The following is a 22728-nucleotide window of genomic DNA, read 5'->3' as shown; positions in this document are numbered from 1 at the left end:
GTGAGGGAAGTTCTTCAATAACATTTGCCTTTCCTTGAATACCTTCATGAACGTGGGACCCTTGTTTTAATGAACCCATTCAACAAATTATCGGACGATTCTTGCTAACATGTCCTCTGTGAATTTCAAGAGTACTGAAAATATCTTCATCCAGGGAAATAAGAAGTCACCTAGATTCAGGGAGAGGGACTGCACACTGAGAACTGGAGAATCTCCTGAGAGCTGAGTTAGAAATACTTGAAAGAGATTAATATGAAAGGCTCGAATATTAAATATAAGTATAGGTGAAACTGTCCAGAGCAATCCAAGTTTACAGAGCCAGGTTTCATTCGTCTCTAAAGCTGCTACACTGCCCAGTGTCCAGCCTTGCACACAGGGACCATCAAAAGTATCGGATACATGAGACAAGAAAAAGCCAAGTGCAAAGGAAAAGCATTTCCAGCTCTCCTGCTTCTAAAACTTGTTGAAATAAGACAGCACTTGGTTCTTTTTGGAGAGAGGTCACCTTAATTTTTTCATAAATCATAAAATCTGAGGACTGAAAAGTCATAGGCTCTACACTTCTCATTAGTATCCCTGTCAGGAGAGCACAGGCTGTACAAGCCTTCTTCCTGCATCAATTTAAGTCACTTCCATTGAAACGGGAACTGTAGACTTCCAAAGTGAGGTGACTTGCTAAAGGTTCTGGCAAAGGAGACTGTTTCCCCTTAAATTCTCTGAGGAGGGCCTTGACAACATTAAAAAAAAATCTACTGAGAAGTTTTTATTCAGGTCCCACAAGGTACAAAATACCAGTCCTTCTTCCTAAAATGCTCTTTGTACCATTTGGCTGTGGAAAACCTTCATTTTATTTGCGGCCAACAGGCCATTGGCTTAGCATTGGCCCAATATTCGGCATTGGCTCTTGAAGCTGACCTTGACTCCCCTCTGCGTTCAGACAACACCCCCCACTCTGCACACACTGCCCAGGCAGGCAGGACCAGACAGACAGAGCCCACCTCCAACAAGGGCACCCACCTGTGCTGAACGGAATCGAGTAGACAAAGCTCCCAGGAATCTGCTCCGCAGCTCTTCTATACCAGAGCGGAAAGTGGTCTGCGTTAAAAATGTTCTCCTTGTCTCCAGCTTTCAGGAAGTCCCTGGAAATGGAAAGAGAATAAGAAGAGCACTGTAATACTTGATACAAAGGGAAGACAGGCAGGGGTGCATCCCAACAGCCTTTGTTGGATAAACCCAGTGTTGGCTCTTAGAATCCCAAGATAACTTTCTCAGAACAGAGGGGATCTGGGCCAGCATTGTATACCCAAGGTTATCCAGAAATATCTTGCAGAGCTCTGGAAGTAGATTTCAACTGGGTGAAATTATTTCTAATATATCCAGTGAAATTATTCTTGAAGCCTGAAGCAAGTAAACAAAGCCTCCAAAAATCATATCAGAAGACTAAAGGGTAGTCCCTCTAAAACAGGAAGCCGTGCCTTGCCCTAAAGTACACACACACGCACACATACCCTTGGGGAGTGGTGGTGGTGGGCAACTTCTTAAGCATATCTCACTCTTCTCAGAAAAAGTTAAAAGGAGGTAAAAGTGGGCCCATGTTGGTATCTTTGCTCCTTTTTTCCCATACCTCTCTACTTTCCAGTCAAACACAATTGCTCATGGTTCTCTCCGTAAATCTCCTGCCCGCCCCTGCCCACAGTATTTCCTGCTATCCAGCAGGTTACAAGCACTCTCCTCCCTATCTCTTTCCGTTAAAATCATACTCCTTTCAAGGTGCACCTCAAAGACCACACACAACACAAATCCATGGAACCAAGTGCAACCTCCTCCTTCCCTGGATCCCACAGACTCAGTTGCTCTCACACACCTTTCCTTGGCCTTATCCTCACAATTGTCACGTTCTCCCAAACCTCCCAAAGTCTTTGAGGATGAGATCTTTTCTTCACATGTTCATATCCCTCCACAGTTTTACATATCCTGAGGTCCCAATTAATGTTTGTTGGCTTGACTTGCCTCCAGAGAGTCACCTCTACTCTCCAGGACCTTAGTGCCTCATCTTGGCTGTCATGGTACAACTCAGGGACAGAAAATGACCTCCTGGCTAGTCCACACTCCGCAGAGATCTTTCAGGAAAGGACAGCCATCAGGGGACAATGTATATGAAGGGAAAAGGCAGCCAATTATAGCAGAGATGGAGCCACCTTTCAATCCAGTAGTCTACAGCATAGAGATGGATCAGATGGGCCATGGTGAGGTATATTTGAATATTCTATGTTGTTTTGGTATGGTGGAATTTATATGCTAAGTTATAACTAGTTGGTTATTAGAACTCCTTGAACTTGGTATCCAATTCAGGAAAGCATTCTGTAATTTTAGGTATGATCAACCAGCGATCACTCAACCTCATTCAAAGACTGAAGGCTCACCCCCTTGAGAAGATGCCCATGTCACTGGAGCCTACCTCTCACTGAACTCAGCCTCCCTGAAGCTTTTACCAGCGTGTCCTAATTCCTCTCTAACATCAGAGAACTTAGTTTTCTCATTATCCCCAGAGCCTGGCACTCAGGGTATGCTTAATGATCGTGGGATAAACCACTTTTTATACCTCAAAAAGAGCTCCTCAAGTGCTACAATTTTTTTGTCTTTTTAAAATAACATTTCTCAATTCTTTCAAATCCCCCATTTAGTATGGCCACCTTTCTGTGTAAATGTCCTTCTCTGTCAATAACCCTACAAAATTTCCTGCTACCTGGAACTGATCATAATAGACTATAACTGGCCTTGTTTACAAACTCTCACCAACACGACGATTCTCTAAAAATTCAGATTTTTTTTTTTCTAATTTGGCAAAAGCACTCTTCTGTCAAACAAAAGATTGTCTTTGCAGTCATCACCGGAATTGAAAGCGTGCAGAGAGCCTCTGCAATATTCAGAATGACGGATGTAGGGACATCCAGGCTCAATGTGACAGACAAATCCCTTTTGGCACTATAGTATTCAGTGGTATCAATCCCTAACTCTAAAATCATTAAGTATCACAAATATTGAAATTGTCCCTCTTCCCACTTTTTTCTTCAGAGATGATTCTTCGGAAACCTGACTTGGACAGGTGTGTGAAGAAACCTGTACTGGTTAAGCCTAGGTAGGATGAAGGGCCACCTTGAATGCTGGGCCATGGACACAGCTGCAGTTGGGCAGAAGGCATTTCCACTCTTGTAGCTCTGGTCAGCAGAGACACAGCCATAACCCCAGGGAAGAGGGTGCTCCTCTCATGCAGGGCTTAACGGTGGTGCAAGAAGGCTTTTATCCGAAGTCACAGTAGATGTGCTTCTAGCTTAGTTAGAAGGTGTGGGTGATCCTCGCTTAGACTGACGGTTACGTTCAGGCTTTGAGGGTGGCAGGTGGTAGATCTGAAACTGCACATTTGGGTGACAAGTGCCCTGCTGCCTGGGACCGCACTGGCACACGGAGCAGCAAACAGGATCCTGCAACACTTGATCTTCATTAGCAGTGGTGCTAATGTGAAAGGCTTGGGTTGCTGGGAAACCAGGGAGTGCCCAACCAACTACCAAGCAGTGATTCAGGAGGAAGCAGACAGGAGAGATCTGAGTCTGCAGAATCCTAAAAATGTTCTTCAAGTGGAAATATTCTTCTGGGTAAGATGAAAGTACCCCTCTAGGCACTAGAGGCTGTTATGGTATTGTGTAAGAGAGATTGTGTAAGGTCTGGGCAGAGCTGGGTGGCTGTTAGGGATTGAATTGCGTCCGATAAAAATGTGTATCAATTTGGTTTGGCCTTGATTCCCAGTATTGTGTGACTCTCCACCATTTTGTCATCTGAAGCAATTTTCCTATGTGTTGTAAATCCTACCTCTATGATGTTAATGAGGTGGAATTAGAGGCAGTTATGTTAATGAGGCAGGGCTTGACCTATAAGATTAGGTTGTGTTTTAAGTCAATCTCTTTTGAGATGTAAAAGGAAGAAATGAGCAGAGAGACGGGGGACCTCATACCACCAAGAAAGCAGGGTCAGGAGCACAGCGTGTCCTTTGGACCTGGGGTTCCTGTGCCTGAGAAGCTCCTAGACCAGGGAAGATTGATGACAAGGACCTTCTGCCAGAACCAACAAAGAAGAGAAAGCCTTCCTGTGGAGCCAGTGCCCAGAATTTGGACTTCTAGCCTACTAGGCTGTGAGAAAAAAAAAAAAAAAAAATTCTCTTTGTTAAAGCCATCCACCTGTGGTATTTCTGATATAGTAGCCCGAGATAACTTAGACGATGACCTTGTGTAAGTAAGTGAGTGTCTGAGCTCTTATTTAGTCATCTGTAAAATAGGAACACAGGCTTCCCCCACTATCCAAAAGTACAGTGTTCCTATGAAACCTTATGTAAGCTGAAACGATGTAAAGCAAAGAAGCAATTACCATAAATTTATATGGCAAATTTTTTGAGTATTCCCAGACCTAAAAAGTAACCTACCAAACCATACCAAATAACACATAAAACCTAAAAAACCCAAACCAAACCCATTGCCGTCATTTCTGACTCATAGCAGCCCAATATGACAGAGTAGAACTGTCCCAAAGGGTTTCCAAGGAGTGGCTTTTGGTTAGCAGGCAAACACTTAACCACGGTGCCAACAGGGCTCCGTAAAACACTAACATATAGTAAAAGCAGGTATGATATGATAACTACGCAGCCTTTAAAAAGTGGAAATAAAGTATGTACTGTACAGTTTCACAGACACAGTTCAATCTACAGAGGCTTGATGCTGAGATGCTCAGTGTGTTTCCCGGGGAAGGAGCTTGGTGCTGCCACTCTTGCTGCTCAGGGTGTGCGATGCCTCTTCAATGGCTCGCTGCAAAACAAACATTGAACGCTATTTCTGCTTTTCACCTTTTTTTGTAAAAGCACAAAAATCCTCTTCAGATTTCTCTCAGTTAGTGAAACCTAGTACTAACGTAAGGCCTTTGTAAAAGCAAAGCGGCATAAGCTTTCCGAAAGTGGGGGATACCTGTAATAACACCATACTTATCAGGATATTGTTAGAATTATTTAACATTATATGTGAAAGTGCTAGGTAAACTGGACAAATATACGGCAGTATTAAAGCCCAAGAGTTTCTTTCATTCTCTTTGGGTCAACTAGAAGGCCTGATGTGGTCATCTTTTACATTTAGGCCTGCAGAGGGGACCAGAAGCCACACTGTGAAGGCTGACGTCACTAGATGCCATGTGTATAGTGACACAAGAAGCCATAGTGAAGGCATGGAATACACTGCTAGTTTTGGAGATGATGGTCATGTTACTGAGGCCAGGAACTATAACTGGCCTAGTTCCAAATATGGGTTGGACTCTCAGTGCAGGAGGCTGAAGCCAGGATGAGTTAGCTCTGGGGTGGAAACTCTGTATTACCTAGTACTCTCTCTGGGTGCAAGGCCAGAGAGTACATGCTAATTCAGAGTACAGGTCCCAATGCTTTGAGCTCTTCCTTGTATGCCCTTTACAAAAAAAAAAAAAACTCAGAAACTCTAAAAGCCTCTAGCCCTGGCTAAGAGTGTATCCAAGAAGGTGGGTCTCAGTGAAGACCATTTGCTGGGAGGGAGGTAGGCAGGCAAAAGACCCTGAAACAACAGACGTCAAGGTGCCTCTGTATGAGTCAATGGTATGAGTTTCTTTCAGACAGAAGAATCATCCATCCATTCGGATAAATCACTGAGTACCCACCCACTCTCGGTCAGGGTGAAACCACAGGGAATAGAACTCACAGTTACAGGTATTTCCAGCTTCCCAAAGCAGCTTTACAACCTCCATTGTTTTGATCCTCTCAATAACTCAGGGGGACCGCTGCCCTGTTTTGCAGCAGGCGAGCAGAGTGAAGGAGCACTGGACGAGCTAGGCACACTCCAAGCATTGCAGTATATCACAACAACCCAGATCTCAGGCCAGCAAGGTGTCTCGTTTTGTTGCTGTCACCATTTTTCTTATTTGTTTCACTCTCATCACCAGCAATAGCCTTCTTCTCAGAACATCAGGAAATCTATTCCTGCGCCTCCCTTAGCCCCTCTGAATCCTGAAGGGAGAAGGCAACGTGTACCTCAACACTTCTAGGCCTTCTCAGGGACTTGCCCTCTGGAAAGAGTAACTGTTTGGGGTCAAAGGCTAAAGAAGGCTTAAAAAAAATCAAGTCACAACTATAGTCAAATTCATAAATGATAAATGTGAGATGCAGAGGAAGAAAAAGTCCTGGAATGAGAATTCAAAGCCAGTCCCCAAAACATGTAAAAATAAGTCTTTCCTTTACCAGGCTTGGTTTGATATGGTGGCAGCTACGGCCTCATCTAACAGGCAAGCAGCACTGCCCAGGTGGGACTTGATGGAGGGTGAGCATCCCCTTCCTAGGTTCCTATTGGGCCAGGCCCTCTCAAACTGACCCCATCCTGTGGCTTGGTTAGTCACTCCCCAGGTTACCCATGGTAACCTCTGAACTCCCACATACATGCTTACAAACCACGCTAGAACTTTCTGCATCATCAGGCTCCATTTGTTCCTGGCCTAATAATGCCTCTTACTTGGGGGGAAAACAACAGAGAGAGAGAGAGAAAAAACAAACAAACAAACTTATTACTGGGCTCAGAAAAGACTTTCCGGACCATCCACCAGCTCCCGTAGAACAAGAATTGAATGAGTTAAGGGCTCATGGCTCTCTGAAGACACAGGGACTGAGCAGTGGTTTACCCAGCATCTGGGTACTGGACTCAGGAACACTCTGCCCACCATTCACGCAGGTATCCTCTGAAGCACAAGGAAGTCCAACCTGAGTGCACCCAGAATATTCAGCCCTGGGTGTGGGGCTCTGCAGTCCCTCAGGCTAAGGGCAGAGGCATGGAGCTTTATTAAAACATAAACAAATAAACAGACAGCAGACTTGAAACACTGACTCCTGGACAGGCAAGAATTCCTCAGCAGAGCTCCAGAACAGCCGAAAGCCCTGAAGCCATCTGTCAGGAGACCAGCGTCTGTCCTCCCTGTGGCTGCTCCGCCAGCAGCCGCACCATCTCCTGAGTTCAAAGATGACTCACCAGAGTGGGAGAGGACTCCAGGATGGTGGATAGAAGCCAAAGCGCGTAAGGAACAAAGGGTTGTGGAAGGGCCAACAGGCAGGTGGACACACACGCTGCGGCCCCCAGGGTAGAACAGAGAGGAAGCATGTCAGCAGGCCGGGGTGGCCTGAATTTTGTTTCTACCAGTGGTAGAGTCAAGAAATGAAACCAGCTTTTCGGGAGTGTGCTGCTCTGCTCTCCTGCAGAGGGGCCCCCCTACTTACTGATTGGTGAGCTGCTCAGCACCAACAAACAGGTTGATTCTCGAGAGGCCAGTGCGAGTACCGAGGAAGGCAACCTCCACGCCCTTGTCAGAATTCCTGAAACAGAGCAGTGGACATCAGGGGGACATTTCCAGACAGTCTGCACACAGAGAATGCCTTTTGCATTGTAAGACTCAGGAAATGTTTTGTGAAATAACAGTTTTGAAACCTGAACTTGAAAAGAAATGATAGAAACACACACACACCCTCACACACTCACTCACATTCACACGCCCCAAGAACAGAATGCAAACTCTCACCCCTTTCTTTTTAAAAGTTTTCAGGCTGATTCTTGCAGGAAAAATGAACTCTTTGTCAACAAGAACAGCATAAGGAAATGCACCCCCAACCCTAAACTCGCCTTTATCTCAAGATTCTGGGTGTAAGGGTGAGAGCGCAGGCTAGCTCTGAGAATGGGAGCTACTCTAAGGAGAGGAAGAACTATCCTTAGAGCTACCTTTTTGAGTTGATGCTACCAGGTCTATTCTATGTGCTGGGACTGTTAGCAGAATCTGTCCTTAGAGAGAATAAGCAACTGAACCACTAAATCAAATCTGTGGTGCCCCACAGCCTAGAAACATCTAGGACCTGAATCCCACACAGCTGTGAGGTTACCGACCTGCAACTTCTATCAGAGCATGGTCCTTAGCCTCACTACTGACCCCGAAGAGATGAGTAAAGAAACTGCTTCCCCGCCTTCTTCAAATAGCCCTGCAGGATGCTTGTTGGAACCCTAACAATGGCCTTAGCCAGGGAAACTAATTGGAAAATTCACTAAAGATGATTTTGTTTAAACTTCCAAGGCAAATTTTGTATTTGAACATGTCTCCCAGAAGGAAATATGCATGCATATTTTCCTTCCAAAAAAGCAAATGGCCTTCTTCCACAAACATGTAACTTTATTCTACAATAAAATTACGAAGAGAACACTGATTCTTGACTTTGCTTCCCTGCCCTAGATGCTAGTAGCAATTTGATCCGAAGCATTATCCATGTCATCTTCAATATAAGATCATTTGGTTACTTGATCTTTGACAGCACAGCAAAGCGGTCAATGCTACCTTTAAGTACTTATGGGGTGAATAAAACCCAATGCGATGCATTTGTTTCTGCTTGTAGACTACACCAAATTGGAAAGCCAAGTTGTCCAATCAGTTACAGATGTGGACTACAAAGCAAGCTACCATTTTGGAAATTTCTAGCATGTGTTAGGAATGAATCTGCAATCTTTGCCTAAGAGTTTGAGTCTCTTGAGAGCCTAAAAGAAACATTTCCACTAGAGAAAGCAACCCCAGGAAAGGGTTTGACTCTTTCCCAACCACCAATATGACCCATGTAGGTAAGCAGTTTAAGGACAGCCCCACACATAAGAATGATGGTCTCTGGAGCTATAGACTCATGTATTGAACTGTATATTCACATACCCACTTGGGGGACTTATGGTCATTTTAAACTTCAAATGTCTAGAAGGGAACTCTGTCCGTACTCAGCCCCAAACCTGCTCTTCCTTCAGTGTCTCCTGTGCTAGGAAACGGCAACATTATCTACCATGTCATAAGCTTGGAAATGATCCTCGATGGCTCAGCCTCCCTCACCTCACACGCTGAATCCACTACCAAGTGCTATGGGTCTTACTTCTGAAGCATGCCACAAGTACGGCTCTTTTCTCTGTGCCCACTGCCACTGCCCTGATCCAAGTGGCAAATTCTCTGGAATCTGTAGGAGCTTCTGCTACCATTCTTACCCCATTATACTCTACTCTCTACATAGCAGTGGAGGGATCTTTTTTTAAAAAAAAAAATGCAAATCTGATCATGTCCTTCCCTTTCTTAAAATCCTTCAATGATTTTCTAATACTCATAGTATAAAATCCAAAATCCTTAACCTGACTTCCAAGGCCCTGAGCCATTTGACCCCTCTGCAGCCTCATCTTCCAACATCTTCCAGCCTACTCTCTATATTTCAGCTATGTTGGCCTTCTTTAAACTCCTCAAATATGTCAAATACTATCTTACCTCAGGGATTTTGCACATGCTGTTCCATCTCCCTGGGATGCTTCCTAACCCTTGAGCTCTTTCCAGCTCAGGAAATCCTTCCTTGCCTTTCATCTCCACTCCAGGTCTCTAAGTTAAGTCTACACTCCATTACTTTTCTTTGAAGCAGTTATCACAATTCTTAATAATGTACCTCACTCTATGCCATAGGTACCGTGATGGCAAGGGCTATGTCTGTCTTGGTTATGACCATTTTGCCAGTACTTAGCCCAGTGTCCAGCACATAGCAAATGCATGATCAGCATTTGATGAATGAATGAATGAAAAATGAGAACAGAGGGAATGACAGAAGGAAGAGACCAGAATATATAGAAAGGAAGATGAACAGAAGAATGGAGCTTGTAACAAGAGAAAAGGGGAGAGAGCTGAACAGTGTACGGCATGACAGCATAAAGAAAAGAAATGAGCTTCTTATTTTTAGTCTTTTAATAACTACTTAAAACAATAGTAATAATAAGCTGTTAATTTTTTTTTTTTTTTAAGCAGTATTGTCCTAGCCTTTGATAACACCCCTCATTTCAGAGACAAAACCACAGGGTTGTACTTGACACTCTAACGAAATCGAGCTTTCACTTCCCCGTCCTATTCACAACCTAACCTGGCCCAGATCCCAAATTCCCTCAAGACTGTGAAATAGAGGAAGTCATGGCAAGGCAGGAAGCAAAGTGCTCCTTCCACCTCCCTCTCTCTCGGAAGTGTCACCCTGCCTCAGCATACCAAATTTCATGTAATGTTAAAACTCAAACAAATTATATGTCAAACCCAGGAGCTTGCCATCCAAGCCAGAGCTGCTAATCTGCTCTAGCTCTTGCGGTTTGGAGCTTTGGGGAAAATTAAAGAACTTTAACACCAGGCTCCTAAAACAGTTTAGTTCTTAAACCATAACCATATTTTGGACCACTTGTGAGGAAATGGCCATGGAAGGAGGACACGTGCAACCACTTACTCAGATTTGTTGAGGGCAAGACTGGTCCAATACGCTTCAATTGGAGCACTCACCACAGCATCAAAGAGGACTTCTTGTATCAGCTCTTTATCACCTGTTCAGAGGGGCACAGTTGGGAGACAGGATTGGCTGACCCCCCGAGAGGGGACAAGAAGCATTTGCCAGACTGATTCTGCATATCACCAGGCCCCTTTCTCACACACAATGCACTGCTTTATGAGTGAACCTTCCACTAGCCAAAAATACAAAACACAGCTCTGATACCCGATAGGCTAGCAATACAGAGGCCCCCCAATGCATTTAAGAGATGACAGTCAATTGAGACACTGGGATGCGTTACACTTCAGTTTTCTGCTTTTTCTCCCTATCTAAGTAGTTCAGGCCATGGACCAACATGCTGACCCTGGATGTGATGTGTAGGGTATAGAAGGCGGCACTCCTTCAAAAGTTTGCTCCTTCCAACTCCATTTCTATCTACTATCAAAACGTGCAATTCTCTTTAGGGCCCTGAAGGGGATATTATAACTTAACGATTAATGGGACTTAGTCATTGAGTTTTGTGAGTCTTTCCATTTAAGATTTTTTTTCATATCAAAGGGGAATATCTGACACTATCCAAAGTGACTATGGGTAGAGTCTGTGGAAGAGGCCAAGGAATGAGGGAGCTGTCCTGAGTGTAGAGGAGGCATCCTAGAGCCCTCCAATCACATTGCAGATGGGGCAACTAATTATCCCATAAGGGAGACCAGTTCTCACCTTAGGTGGGATCCAAGAAAGCAAAGGAGCTTTGTTGTAAAAGCAAAAACTGGAAATACCACATCATCAAAATGGATAAATTGAGATATATGTATGTAATGGAATTCGATACACTAATTCAATCGAATGCATTAGTGCTAAATGATCAGCCCAAATGAATCTCAGCAACACAATGAGTAAAAATAAAATTTGTAGGAAAATACATATAAATGGTGCTACACATATGTGTGCCTGTGTGTAAATTTATATACGTGCATGTATGCATATATGTACATAACCAAAAAAACCAAACCTGTTGCCATCGAGTCGAATCTAACTCATAGTGAACCTATAAGACAGAGTAGAACTGCCCCGTACAGTTTCCAAGGAGCAGCTGGTGGATTTGGTTGGCAGTGAAACACTTAACCACTGTGCCGCCAGGGCCCATGTATGTATATATGCATAGTGTAATGTACAGAACAATGCTCCATATTGTTTTTGGGTACCTACATACGTAGTAATGATACGAAATGCATGGAAACGATGAACAAATTCAGGACGGATGTTCTATCTGGGAGGGAAAGATGGAAATGGGACTAGACAGGGATAGCCAGGGGCTTCATCATCAGCGTTAATGTTTCATTCCTTAAAAAAGTACCTGAAGCAAATATGGCAGAATATTAAGATTTGATACAGCCACATCGTGACTGTAAGGCTGTTCCTGCACTAGCTCTATATTTCTGTTTTTAAAATATGTCATTAAAACAGGTCAAAGACGATGAAAACTTGAGCCTGTGTGATGTCCAGCTGATCTTTTCCCTGCCAGGGCATATCCCAGAATGTAAATCCATCCCACAGAGACATCATTTAGTAGCTGGATAACCTCCTGACATCACTCGTAGGGCTGCTGTGGTTATTCTATAAGATAACGTACATAAAGTACTTTTTAAATCATTCAATAAATGATATTCACTGGGAGTGGGGGCAGGTGCCATGCTCATTTTTCGTGAACCTCCCCCGCCCCAACTTTAGTTACTGGCACTACCCTGTGATAGCATAAGTTCTGGTCCTGCAATTGGCAAGCACACCCACTGCCTCTACACTGGCCATCGGTCGTCTCTTACTTATTCAGTCCACACCCCCCCACCCCCACCAAAAAAAAAAAAAACAGAAGACACTTGGCTGGGGGAGAGAAAGCAGAATATATACTTAAGAGGCAACATGTCATAGTGTGCCCCAGTCTTGAAAGAGCCAGAACACCTACGTTATGGCCTTGGATGAGACAAGTCCTACTTATGGCCCTGGTTACTCATTCATAAAAAAGGGAGCTAGGTGCGTGGGCATCTACCATTCCCTCCCAGTTGTAATAGTTCCCTCCTACTCAAGTGCTCAACTAAATAGTTTGGTAGGAGGACAGATCCAATGCAAATGTTTAAACTGGGACTGGAGAGTCTATGTAACTTTTGTTGACTCACATTCTTTCTCCTGTTCCTACAGGAAGCAGACATTCAGCTGAATTGAATGCAACTGATGGTTTCTGCCAAAGCAAAGCTTCCCTTGAAAACTGAGGCAAAACACGGTTTTGCATTCACTGTACCCCACTACCACATGCACACCCAATACATGTTCGAGAGAAGACTCACATTGGAGCAGAGGTTCTTTGCCTTTGAGGTAGAGCTTAATAGCTTCTAACTGTGACAGATGACGGTGTTCTGGGTGTAGGTCAGTGTTGCAGTAGGACCTAAGAACACGACATGGCCCAAAACAAGGGCGTGTCAGTATTGAGAACAACACTTTCCCTGTCCTTTGAACCAGGAGAACAGGGCAAGGGAGCAAAGCAACATGAAATCAAAGAAGGTAGTAAAGACCAATGCTGTTGAAGGGCTGTTTGACTCTTACCATTCATCTGCCAAGGACACATCAGGGTGTTCTAGGTCGTGAAGGCCTGGAGGTCAAGGAGAAAGGGTTAATGAGAACATACCTCCCATGTGCGGCACTGACTCCCCCTCATCCTCCCTTGTGATTCATATACTCCAGGGTAGGGCTGTGCAGTGGGGTAAGGGTAGACATAAATCCAAAGGGTTCTGGCTGGGAATGGGAACTCTGCTGAAAGGAAATAAGTTCTCTTCCCGGGCAGACCTCTCCCCCTACGTCTCTCTCCCCTACCATGCTGCCTTGCCTGGCTGTGTATCCCAGAAACTCACTGACTCCCTGAAGACAAATGTCACACCATGACTACTGAGAAAGAAGCTTAGCAGATGTAGAAACAATGACTTTGGAGCCCATATAGTCTGCGCCAAAAATGGGGCTAGGCTCCTTACTCCTGTGTGTCCTCGTACAGGTTACTTTCCTAAATGTCAGTTTCTTTATGTGCAAAAGAGGAATAATAGTAGTCCCTAACTGATGGGTGCTTGTGAGGACGAAATTATAGGTTGAATGACATGAAATTGCCAATACTCAATGGATTGTGACCAGCAAAAATAGCTGGTTGTTTCAGGATACTAAGCAAAAAAGAGTCATCAGTCTGCAAAATGGCTAGGGGAAGAGGAGCTTGTAGGGAACCTGAGAGTTTTTATAAAGTGTTCCAGAGCACCCCGACTCTATGAAATCACCCACTGTTTCCCTGTATTTTCTTTTGACTAGATTTGGATAGGCCATGAGCAGACAGACACTTCTGAATAACAATCTCAGGAACTCCCATGATGCTTATGGCCTATTTTAGGATGCATAATTTCCAAAATGACTTCCAGCATACTACTGCACTCAACACTCCAGCTCCCCCTCAATATTTATTGTATACAATAAATAGTAATATAATAGACCTATGGCACAATCCTGCTTTATTTTACAAGAATTGGGGAATGGATTAGATTGAGTATCATCACATACGACCCAAGTGGACATATTTCAGCTCCAACAGCTACTGACTGAAAGACCTTGAGAAAGTCATCTCACCTCTCTGTTACATAAATGGTAAGGTGTGGACAATGATGCCTGACTCACAGATGACATGAGGAGGGAAAGCGGTACAGTGTTTGGTCCTGAGAACAATCCGTCCGTCCATCTACCCACCCCTCCATTCATCCATTTCTCCTTTCTTCCCTCCCTTGCTCCCAACCCTCCTCCTTTTCTTCCTTCCTTCCTCCCTCCCTCTTTCCTTCTTTCTTTCCTTCTTGCATTCCTCTCTTCCATTTGTCCTTCCTTCCTCCATTCTACATATTTACAGAGCATCTACTGTGTGTCAGACATTATCCTTGGCCCTGAGAAAATAGTAATGAGCAAAATAAAAATCCCTGTTATAATGGTACTTTCTAGTGGCAGAAAAGAAGACAAGTAAAAGAAATTCCAATGAAGGAAAATAGAGCATGGAAAAAGGATAGGGAATGTCGAGAGATGAGAAGGGAGAGAGAGTTTCAAATTCAAATATGGTGATCAGGGAAGGCCTCACCAAGAAAGCGATTTTAAGCAAAGAGCTGGAGGAAGCTGGGAAAGAGCTACATAGCTATCTGGGGGAAGAGCGTTCAAGGCAGAAGAAATAACAAATGCAAAGGCCCTAAGGTGGGACTGCACCTTTCTGAATATTGTGTTAATGATGTTAATTATATCTATTTTTCTAGGCTCAGTTCCAGTCAACTTTCACCTACAAAGTCTTCCCTGGCTATATTTCATAGCATCTTGCATAACTGATCAAGTCCTGAAGGGCACGTCTTTTTGATTGCTTCCTCTCAGAGTTCCTAGGGAATCAAGAAGATTTAATTTTTCCCTAATTCCTTCACCTCTGATTTTGGTCCTCCAGACAAAATCATATCCACTCATATTTGATTATGCTGACAATGAAAATGACATAAACTCTAGTTTATTGATGACTATTGTGTACAATACACACAAAAATACAGAAAAAGTGTTAAGGAGGTTCAGAAGAGAATCATTTCAGCAGGCAGAGCTAGAGCTCCACGCCTTCAACCTTAGAAACTACTGCTCACATTCTGAGCAAAGTCTACCTGTTCACCATCTTCCTTAATATCTAGCATTAGCAAAGGTTGTTGAAAATTCCTATATTCAGGACAGCAGCATCCCCTATGGGAGATCCCATAGAAGCATGGTTGCCATCTCCAAGAACCTTCTTCCCCTGCCAAGAACAGAGCAGAACAATAATCATGTCACAGCCCTTACAGATGACGTGACCCTCTACTAGTTAGCCCAAGGGGAAACAGCTTTCTCAAGCTCTGTTACTCAGCAAAGTTGGCAGGATTATAAGTCCTTCCCTTTACAGAGGACCAACAGAGAGATCTGACCTCATTTGTGTAGATAACCAGACACTCTCCCCCTGGAAGAGGATTCAGACCAATTTCTTACATGATTGTTACAGTTAGCTCTGAAAGTCTGTCTGTGAGACTATTTAGCTATGAATATACAGGGAGAAGATAACAACTAAAGAAATGACCCAAAAGACAATACAAAACAATTTGTATGTGTGTGTGAGAGAGAGACAGAAACAGAGAGAGGAAGGATGAGGTAGGGGCAGGTCCACATATTGAGGTCCACATATTGTCCACAAGTAATCCATGAATAACCTCTTTTCTGTTGTTCTGATCATGAGCTGTTTCTCCACCTTGATCTTAGATGGCTCAGACACGACTATTCTGGCTTCACGAGCAGTGATGTCCACAGAGCCATATATGGTCCATAAAGCCAGAAAGTTCTAGAAGTTTTTAAGAAAAGATCTCAGAGAACATATCCTGTCGAGTATCTTGCCTAAGTCACAAAGCTGCTTGTTATCTCTTGCATGTCTCTGGGAACAGGAACCACATGATTGTGATGGATACATTCTGGGTTCTGGTCAGTTCACGAGGAATCCCTAAGTCTCCTTTCTGTTCCTGAAGATCTCACAATCACTTGGGAGACAAAAGCCAACACCTGTGGAACAGTGCATGGCCAGTCAGCAGTAAACCACAGACCACCTAAGGATCGTAGGGACCATCAACTGATGCTTCTATCCCTGCCACAGCACTTGAGCAAGCCATGGGGTAGTCCAACTTCTGGAAGTCAGCACACTTACTGGTAACCAGCTCAAACCAATTGAAGTTTGGCTTATAACTGACCTTTCTGCTCTTGACCATACTTCCTGAGGACACCGAAAAGAGTACTGGTCTGGTCCAACTCCCTCCCCATGGACATGCAAAAACTAATGCCCAGACCGGGCAAGTGACTCGCTCCAGGCCACGGCTGATGAGAAGGACAGTACGTGTGTGACAGCAGTTTCAAGGTTTAAAGAGTTGTAACAACTGCTACCATTTACTGGGAGCTTACTAAGCATTGATGCTTTATGAAGACAAGAGAATCAGGACCTCAAGGCACTACTTACTCCTTCTGATCAACGTTAATCATTTTTCTCTTTGGACCATAGCTGCTGTGAACCCAAGTCAAGTTTGTGTCTCATCTGTGTAGGATACTAAGACTTGCATATGTGTGTTCAAGTTTTTACATTAACTTATGTTTTTCCTGGTACTGATTTTCAGGTATGAGAAGAATACAGTTGAGGTATGATTCCTGTGTGTTGCCTCAACTACTTCATAGATTATAGAAAAATAAACAAACAAATAATAGTTGCCATGGGCTCCACTCTGACTCATGGCGACCCCATAAGTGTCAGTGTAGAACTGTGCTCCATAGGGTTTTCAAAGGCTGATTTTTTTGGAAGTAGATCGCCAGGATTTTCTTCAAAGGTGCCTCTGCGTAGACTTGGACTGCCAACGTTTCAGTTAGCACACTAACCATTTACACCACCCAGGGACTGTAAATCAAAAATTGTAATAAAATTATAATGGAAGGCATTGCTAATCGGGCTTCCCAACAGTCTGAAACAGTCTAGGCAAGCAAGGTGACATCAAGCTGACAGTTAATTGCATCAAATACCCAAGGAAAGGGATAGACAGAGGAACAAGGTATTTAGTCAACCCAACAGCTAGCTCCAGAATTTTCTTCTCACACCAAAGGATAAGACAAGCAAAGAGAGCACCTTACCTTCTTCAATGGTTACATTCCCTCGGAAGAAATATTTCCCATGGCCTCTGGAGAGCGCCACACCTAAACTGTGCAGAGAAACAAAGCAGATCTTGAACTTCATGGCGTCAACTGGAATAGACTTGTGGGCTAACATTTTTATTTTCCATTTTCACATTTCTATTTCATGTTCTGTAAACAATTTTTCAAACAGTTTACTTTCAAAACCCCACTGATTATAGTTGGTGCTGGTTTTTCTTAGATTCAATCAGCTGCTTCAAAGTAATTTCTGATTAGAAGTGCCAGCAGCCATTGGCTGCTCTTAGGTGTTTTTAAGAGGTGTGGCAAACTACTCACTCTTCCAGCAAGCTCTTCTCCTAGATCCTGTCCCTCGGGGCCATGCAGCCTGCTCTTTACTACTACCTTACACATCCCACCCCCACATTTAGCCAGAGATGGGTCATTCCAGTCCTCAGAGTTTGGGACTAGGAAAAACTGACCCCTTCTCAAGGACAAAAATGAACACTTCCACCACCACTTCAATGTAGCCACCTTATTGCACTGTGGGCTTCTCTAGCCAGCCCTCTCCCTGGTCTAATTGATGTTTCACACTCTTATTGGCTTGATTTAAGCTCTTTTCTGTTCTTGCCTAAAGTAAGGGAATATGTTTTAAAAAACAGTCTTTTCATTTGGCAAACCCACTGAGTGGCTCATGCATTCCCTCGATTGCTACTGGTTCCAAATGGAATCCACCCATGATTCCTGGCAATATCTGACATCGAATGCTAGAATTTATTTTTTAGCTAAATCTATAGGCAATAAACTCTTGTGTTAGCTCTGTGAGGCACCAGTTCAGAAACGTGAAGCAGCCCTACTGAAATAACATTTTACAAAAGGCGTTCGTTACCACAGTAAATTAATAGAAGTGGGGGACTTTAGCACACCACATATGCATCTGACAGCAGGCAATGAGGCCAAGCCATTTTCCAGGATCATTACAAAGAGAATTAACAGGATTCAAAGGCAGACAAGCACAGGAGGACAGTTCAGAGAAATTAAAACAGAAGCATATCACGTAGGGATGGAGATACCACCTCCATGTGTGAAGGGTTGGTTTTTTGTTTTTGTTTTTGGTTATGGAAATAAAAGGTGAAATGGAACTCACTAGGCAGCAAGTTAGATGGTTAAGGACCCTGGTAACCCTCTGAATTCGTCTCTCCACCCTTGGTGGGAACTCCCAAAGCTTATTTGCTTGATAATGAAACGCAAAGCCATGACAAATTGAGTGAGTTCTCCTAGGTGAGCCTGAACCATCTTCCCCCTTCTGGAAAAACAAAAGCAGCCTGGGAAAAGCCCCTTCCTCACTCTTTCCAGCCTTTCGGCAGGGTGTTTGGTTATCTTCAGATGATGAGCTCTGAGAGCGTCAGCAGGTTTTGTACAAACACAACTGATGGGTCTGATGGAATGTCCATGTATTATGGTCAGCTCTACCTGAAAGGAGTACCCTTGATGTCTGTATAATAGTAGTCATTTGTCATCACCAAAACCCGTTTCTAGATTGAAAAAAAAAAAAAAAGTTGTAGAGAAAAGAAAACACGGTTAGTCTGCTAGGTGAAGTTTCCAGAAATAAATAAAAATAAATGGACACACTACGATCAGGTTAACAGTACTACATGAATCTTGCTTGAGATAAGTAAAGACAAGAGAAAAATGATCTCAGTGAAAGATATTTATTCCAGATATAGCTTTCAAAGCTAATTTTTCACAGTGGGTTGTTTTAAATTAAGCGGCAAGAATGTTTTAGAAAAATGTACCCCTTTGTCCACTGTCTTCTTCACCTCCATGGAAAACTTGCCTGTCTTCCGATTCACCATGGCGTTTCTTAACTAAAATGATAAGAGAAAACCGACGTGTTAGTTCTTCTCTGCCTTACTGTGCCATCTGGGAACTGTACGTCATCTGTCTTCCCAAGGCATTTGATGGTAGGTGCCAGGCCGGGGTAAGATGGGGCTGGGCTGTGACACCATCGAATCCCAGGCGCTTTTGCATTGTGTCTGCACATTGCACTCATATTTCTAAATCAGGGCTTCTGAAGAATTAACATCACTGCTCCTGTACAATGGGAGACAGGCTAACTACACAAATATATGGCTTTCAACTTCAATTTGGGGTGCTCATGGAACCCTCAGGACGGTAACACAGAAGCCTGTACCATGTTGACAAATCTCTAAGATTCAGGGAACAGACCCCAGGCAACCTTTGAAAACTCAAAAAGAAAGACTGTCTCCGGGGCCAACTCACATTTTCACAAAGGGCACTGACTTGCCACGGAGAAATCATTTTTCAAAACATAGGCAAGTTAAAGACATTTTTTTTTTTACACGGTAGTTTAAAAAGAAAAAGAAAAAAACACATAAGGCCAGTCATTTGGAAGACAGGGATTAGTTTCTCATGGCATGAATCATCTTCAAGCGCGCCAATTAACGGACTCGCTGACGGGGCAGGGAACAGGGTGACCCTGTATCTGATTTTTGGAGGTCACATCTAGGAACTGTGAGTCTGGCTCTCCTCCCCCCTACCCCCGGCTGACCTCTTCTAATTACGTGTGGCCCTTCCTGGAGTTCAGAGGAGGACAGCAGACACGGTGATGAGAGATGTGCCGTCATGGGCACCAATGGGAGAGGACAGTGAAGGCCATTTAATGGAACGGGAGCAAACGCTGACATGCCACAGCCTGTCAGGAACAGCTCCTTCCCGGACCCATGCCTTGGCTTCTTCTCCTTCCCCCTCTTGTCTCCTTTGAGGAGCTTGAGTAAGATCTGGCCGATAGAAAACTGCAATGCTTGCAGCAACCTAAATTTGATTCGGGGCTGTCTAGATTTGAGTTCACATTCCCATCTTCTGGGAGAAAGAGTAAACGCATAAGTTTTAGCTGGAGGCATGTATAAAATAAAACATATATTTTACTCTAGATATTTTTTAACAACACATAATGGCCATTTCTGGAAATATTTTCCCATTTTAACTTTTGTGGTTTTGGATGGGGAGAACTGGTCCTAATTAAGTCTGCTTTCTAACTTTTAAGAACGGCTCCATTTATCTTTAACATGGTTTTCATTTTTCCTCTTTCTGGTGCCTGCCCAAAGCCATTTGGGACCTTCCCCTCTCACATTCCCCAGGCAAGTCAGAGATTAGGTAAGCCTCTCCCTGTCTCAATGCCACCCCCCAAACTCCCAGTAGCACAGGGCAGTCTGCCTGGGGGCCTGGGAGGGTCCAAGGCCAGGGTCATTGATGCTTTCTGGAGACAAAGGCTCAGAAAATCTAGTCTTTCCCTTTTCTGCATAATAATAAAAGTAGGTTACATATACTGAACTACCACTTGTGAGGCAGGATAGCACTGTGGTTAAAGAAATGGACCTGGAGCCAGAACTTCTTGATCTCTGGCAAATAACTTACCCACTCTGTGTCTCAGTTCCCTCATCTGCAAAATGGGACTAATGACAGCACTCATCTCATAAAGTTGTCATGAAGATTAAATGAGTTAATATTTAGAAAAGTACCTGGTATACCCTTAAAAAAAGCACTCAATAAATATTAGCTACCCTCCATCCCCATTATCACACCACTACCTCCTCCTCCTCCTCCTTCACCTTTGTCATCATCATCATCAAATTCATTATCTCCCTCCTAATCTTTACTTGGCTTCAGACCCCATTCAAGAGCTTAAGGAATCAAGATTCAAATTCTAGCTTGCTTGACATAAATGCCCACGCTCTGAACCAGTGTTTTTCAAACGTTTTTGGCTGAGTCACATAAGAAATACATCTTACTGTGATGATGCCCTCCGATATTTCCTATTTCCGTCTATTTCATTGCTTTTAATTGCCGCTCATGAACCACTAAATGGATTTTGTGACCACTCCAGCCTCCCCAGTTTGAAAATTACTGCTCTTAAGAGAGGTAACCCAGGATATCAAGGTTTGAGAACAGCCACTGACACAGACCAGCTGTCCTGTGACCTCACTGTGGCTCAATTTCTTCATCTTTCATTCATTCTGTCGAAAGTGTTCCTGAGTGAGGACTCCCAGACCCCAGTGACCCTGACAGGTGCTGTAAAAGCTGTGTTCATCGGATGCTTCTTCAGCTCCAATGACACTGAGACACCGTTTACCGAGCTCTTACTATGCGCTCAGGAGTCCTGGTGGTACAACGGCTAAACATTCGCTGCTAACCGAAAGGTTGGTGGTTCAAATCCATCAGGTGCTCTGCAGGAGAGAAGACCTGGTGATCTGCTCTCATAAAGACTACAGCCTCAGGAACACTGTGGGCCAGTTTTACTATGTCACATGGGGTCCCTACGAATTAGAATTGATTTGATGGTAACACAACAACAATTACTAATAAGTGCTAGGCTCAGGGATCGTTTAAAATCCTCAAGATCACCTTCTGAGGTACCATTATTATCTCCATTTACAGGTGGAGAAACTGAAGCAAAAAGTTAAGAAACTTGCCCAAGTCACACAGCCTCTCTGCTTCTTGAACCCATTCTTTTAACATCTGCTTCTCAAATCAAGAGAGAAACACTTAGACAAAATGAAATATTTCATAACATTAATATAAAAATAACCCATTGATATTTCTGGGTTTTTTTAATCAAAGAAGAAAATTTTCAAAATTGACCACACGATAGACAGTCTGAGGTTCTAACTTCCCACTAGGCTCTTCCCCAAGCTCTAGGTACTGAGCTGGCCTGACAGGAAGGTGGCTTCCTGGCCTCACTACCAGAGGAGGGGGGCCTTTGGGTGATTTTCCAATAGCCTGCTCCCTCAGAACACAGCACTGTGAGGCTGGACCATCCCAGAAATGTCACTTTTCCCTTGGGGGAGACTGAGGCTCGAGAAGGGGAGCAGATTGCCCAGAATCACACAGCAGGTCAGTGGCACCATCAGCCCCAGGAGCAACATTCCAACATGGCAGCAGAGGTGCCCAGAACAGAAGCAAGAGAGGCGGGGAATAACAAGTGTTACCACTCACCACTGGGGCTGGGAGTGATCGTGATGACCAGGACATGCTGCTCAGATCTCTCCAAATACCCCTTCAACTCGCCTGTATTTACAACAGTGAAGAACTGGGAAAATGAAAACGGCCAGGTGGAGGACAATTTCCAAATAAGCTTCCACGTGCCCATATGGTAGAATATTATGTAGTCATTAAAAATTACATTTCCAGATGTTTAACTGAACGCTCAAAGAAAGGCAAACTGAAACATCAATGACGTGCCTTTTTTCCCCCATCAGATCATCAAACATCTGCAAGTGTGATAATGCAGCGGATGTTGAAGCAGTGTCGTCAATAAAATAAAAGATAAAACCCCTTCAAGCTGAAAGTGGTAATCTGGTGACAACGAGCAGGGCCCCAGATTTCCAGGAACCTCTGTCTTTCCCCTGTACACTGGGTTATTCAGTTCAAATGAGCTTCCCCAGAGCTTCTGATGACTCTCCTGTCTGCAACCCTCAAGTTGAAAGAGCTTCAGGGATCTGCTCAAAGCATCCTCCGTACTAACAACCACGTTACAGATGGTGGCCAAACTTCCGGTTCCGTTACAAACCTGCCCTTCTCACCTCCCTGGG

General features: G+C 43.9%; 1 protein-coding gene across 4 annotated transcripts in view; it reads right to left on the bottom strand.

The window, feature by feature from the left end:
* Positions 1 to 22728, bottom strand: part of CACNA2D3 (calcium voltage-gated channel auxiliary subunit alpha2delta 3) — a 1053043-nt gene that overhangs the window by 179708 nt on the left and 850607 nt on the right. For all 4 annotated transcript variants that reach the window (XM_049863210.1, XM_049863213.1, XM_049863211.1 and 1 more), the window contains 8 exons: positions 18913 to 18984; positions 18590 to 18651; positions 17120 to 17187; positions 12995 to 13040; positions 12739 to 12836; positions 10361 to 10454; positions 7322 to 7417; positions 1018 to 1139 (listed from right to left, as the gene is read on the bottom strand). In XM_049863210.1, coding sequence (XP_049719167.1) covers positions 1018 to 1139; positions 7322 to 7417; positions 10361 to 10454; positions 12739 to 12836; positions 12995 to 13040; positions 17120 to 17187; positions 18590 to 18651; positions 18913 to 18984 — 658 coding nt within the window. The remainder of the gene's footprint in view (positions 1 to 1017; positions 1140 to 7321; positions 7418 to 10360; positions 10455 to 12738; positions 12837 to 12994; positions 13041 to 17119; positions 17188 to 18589; positions 18652 to 18912; positions 18985 to 22728) is intronic.

This window comes from Elephas maximus, chromosome 20 (genome assembly GCF_024166365.1).
Source record: "Elephas maximus indicus isolate mEleMax1 chromosome 20, mEleMax1 primary haplotype, whole genome shotgun sequence".
NCBI lineage: Eukaryota > Metazoa > Chordata > Mammalia > Proboscidea > Elephantidae > Elephas > Elephas maximus.
Note: the sequence above shows the minus strand (reverse complement) of the source record. Positions and strands in the feature narration are given on the sequence as shown.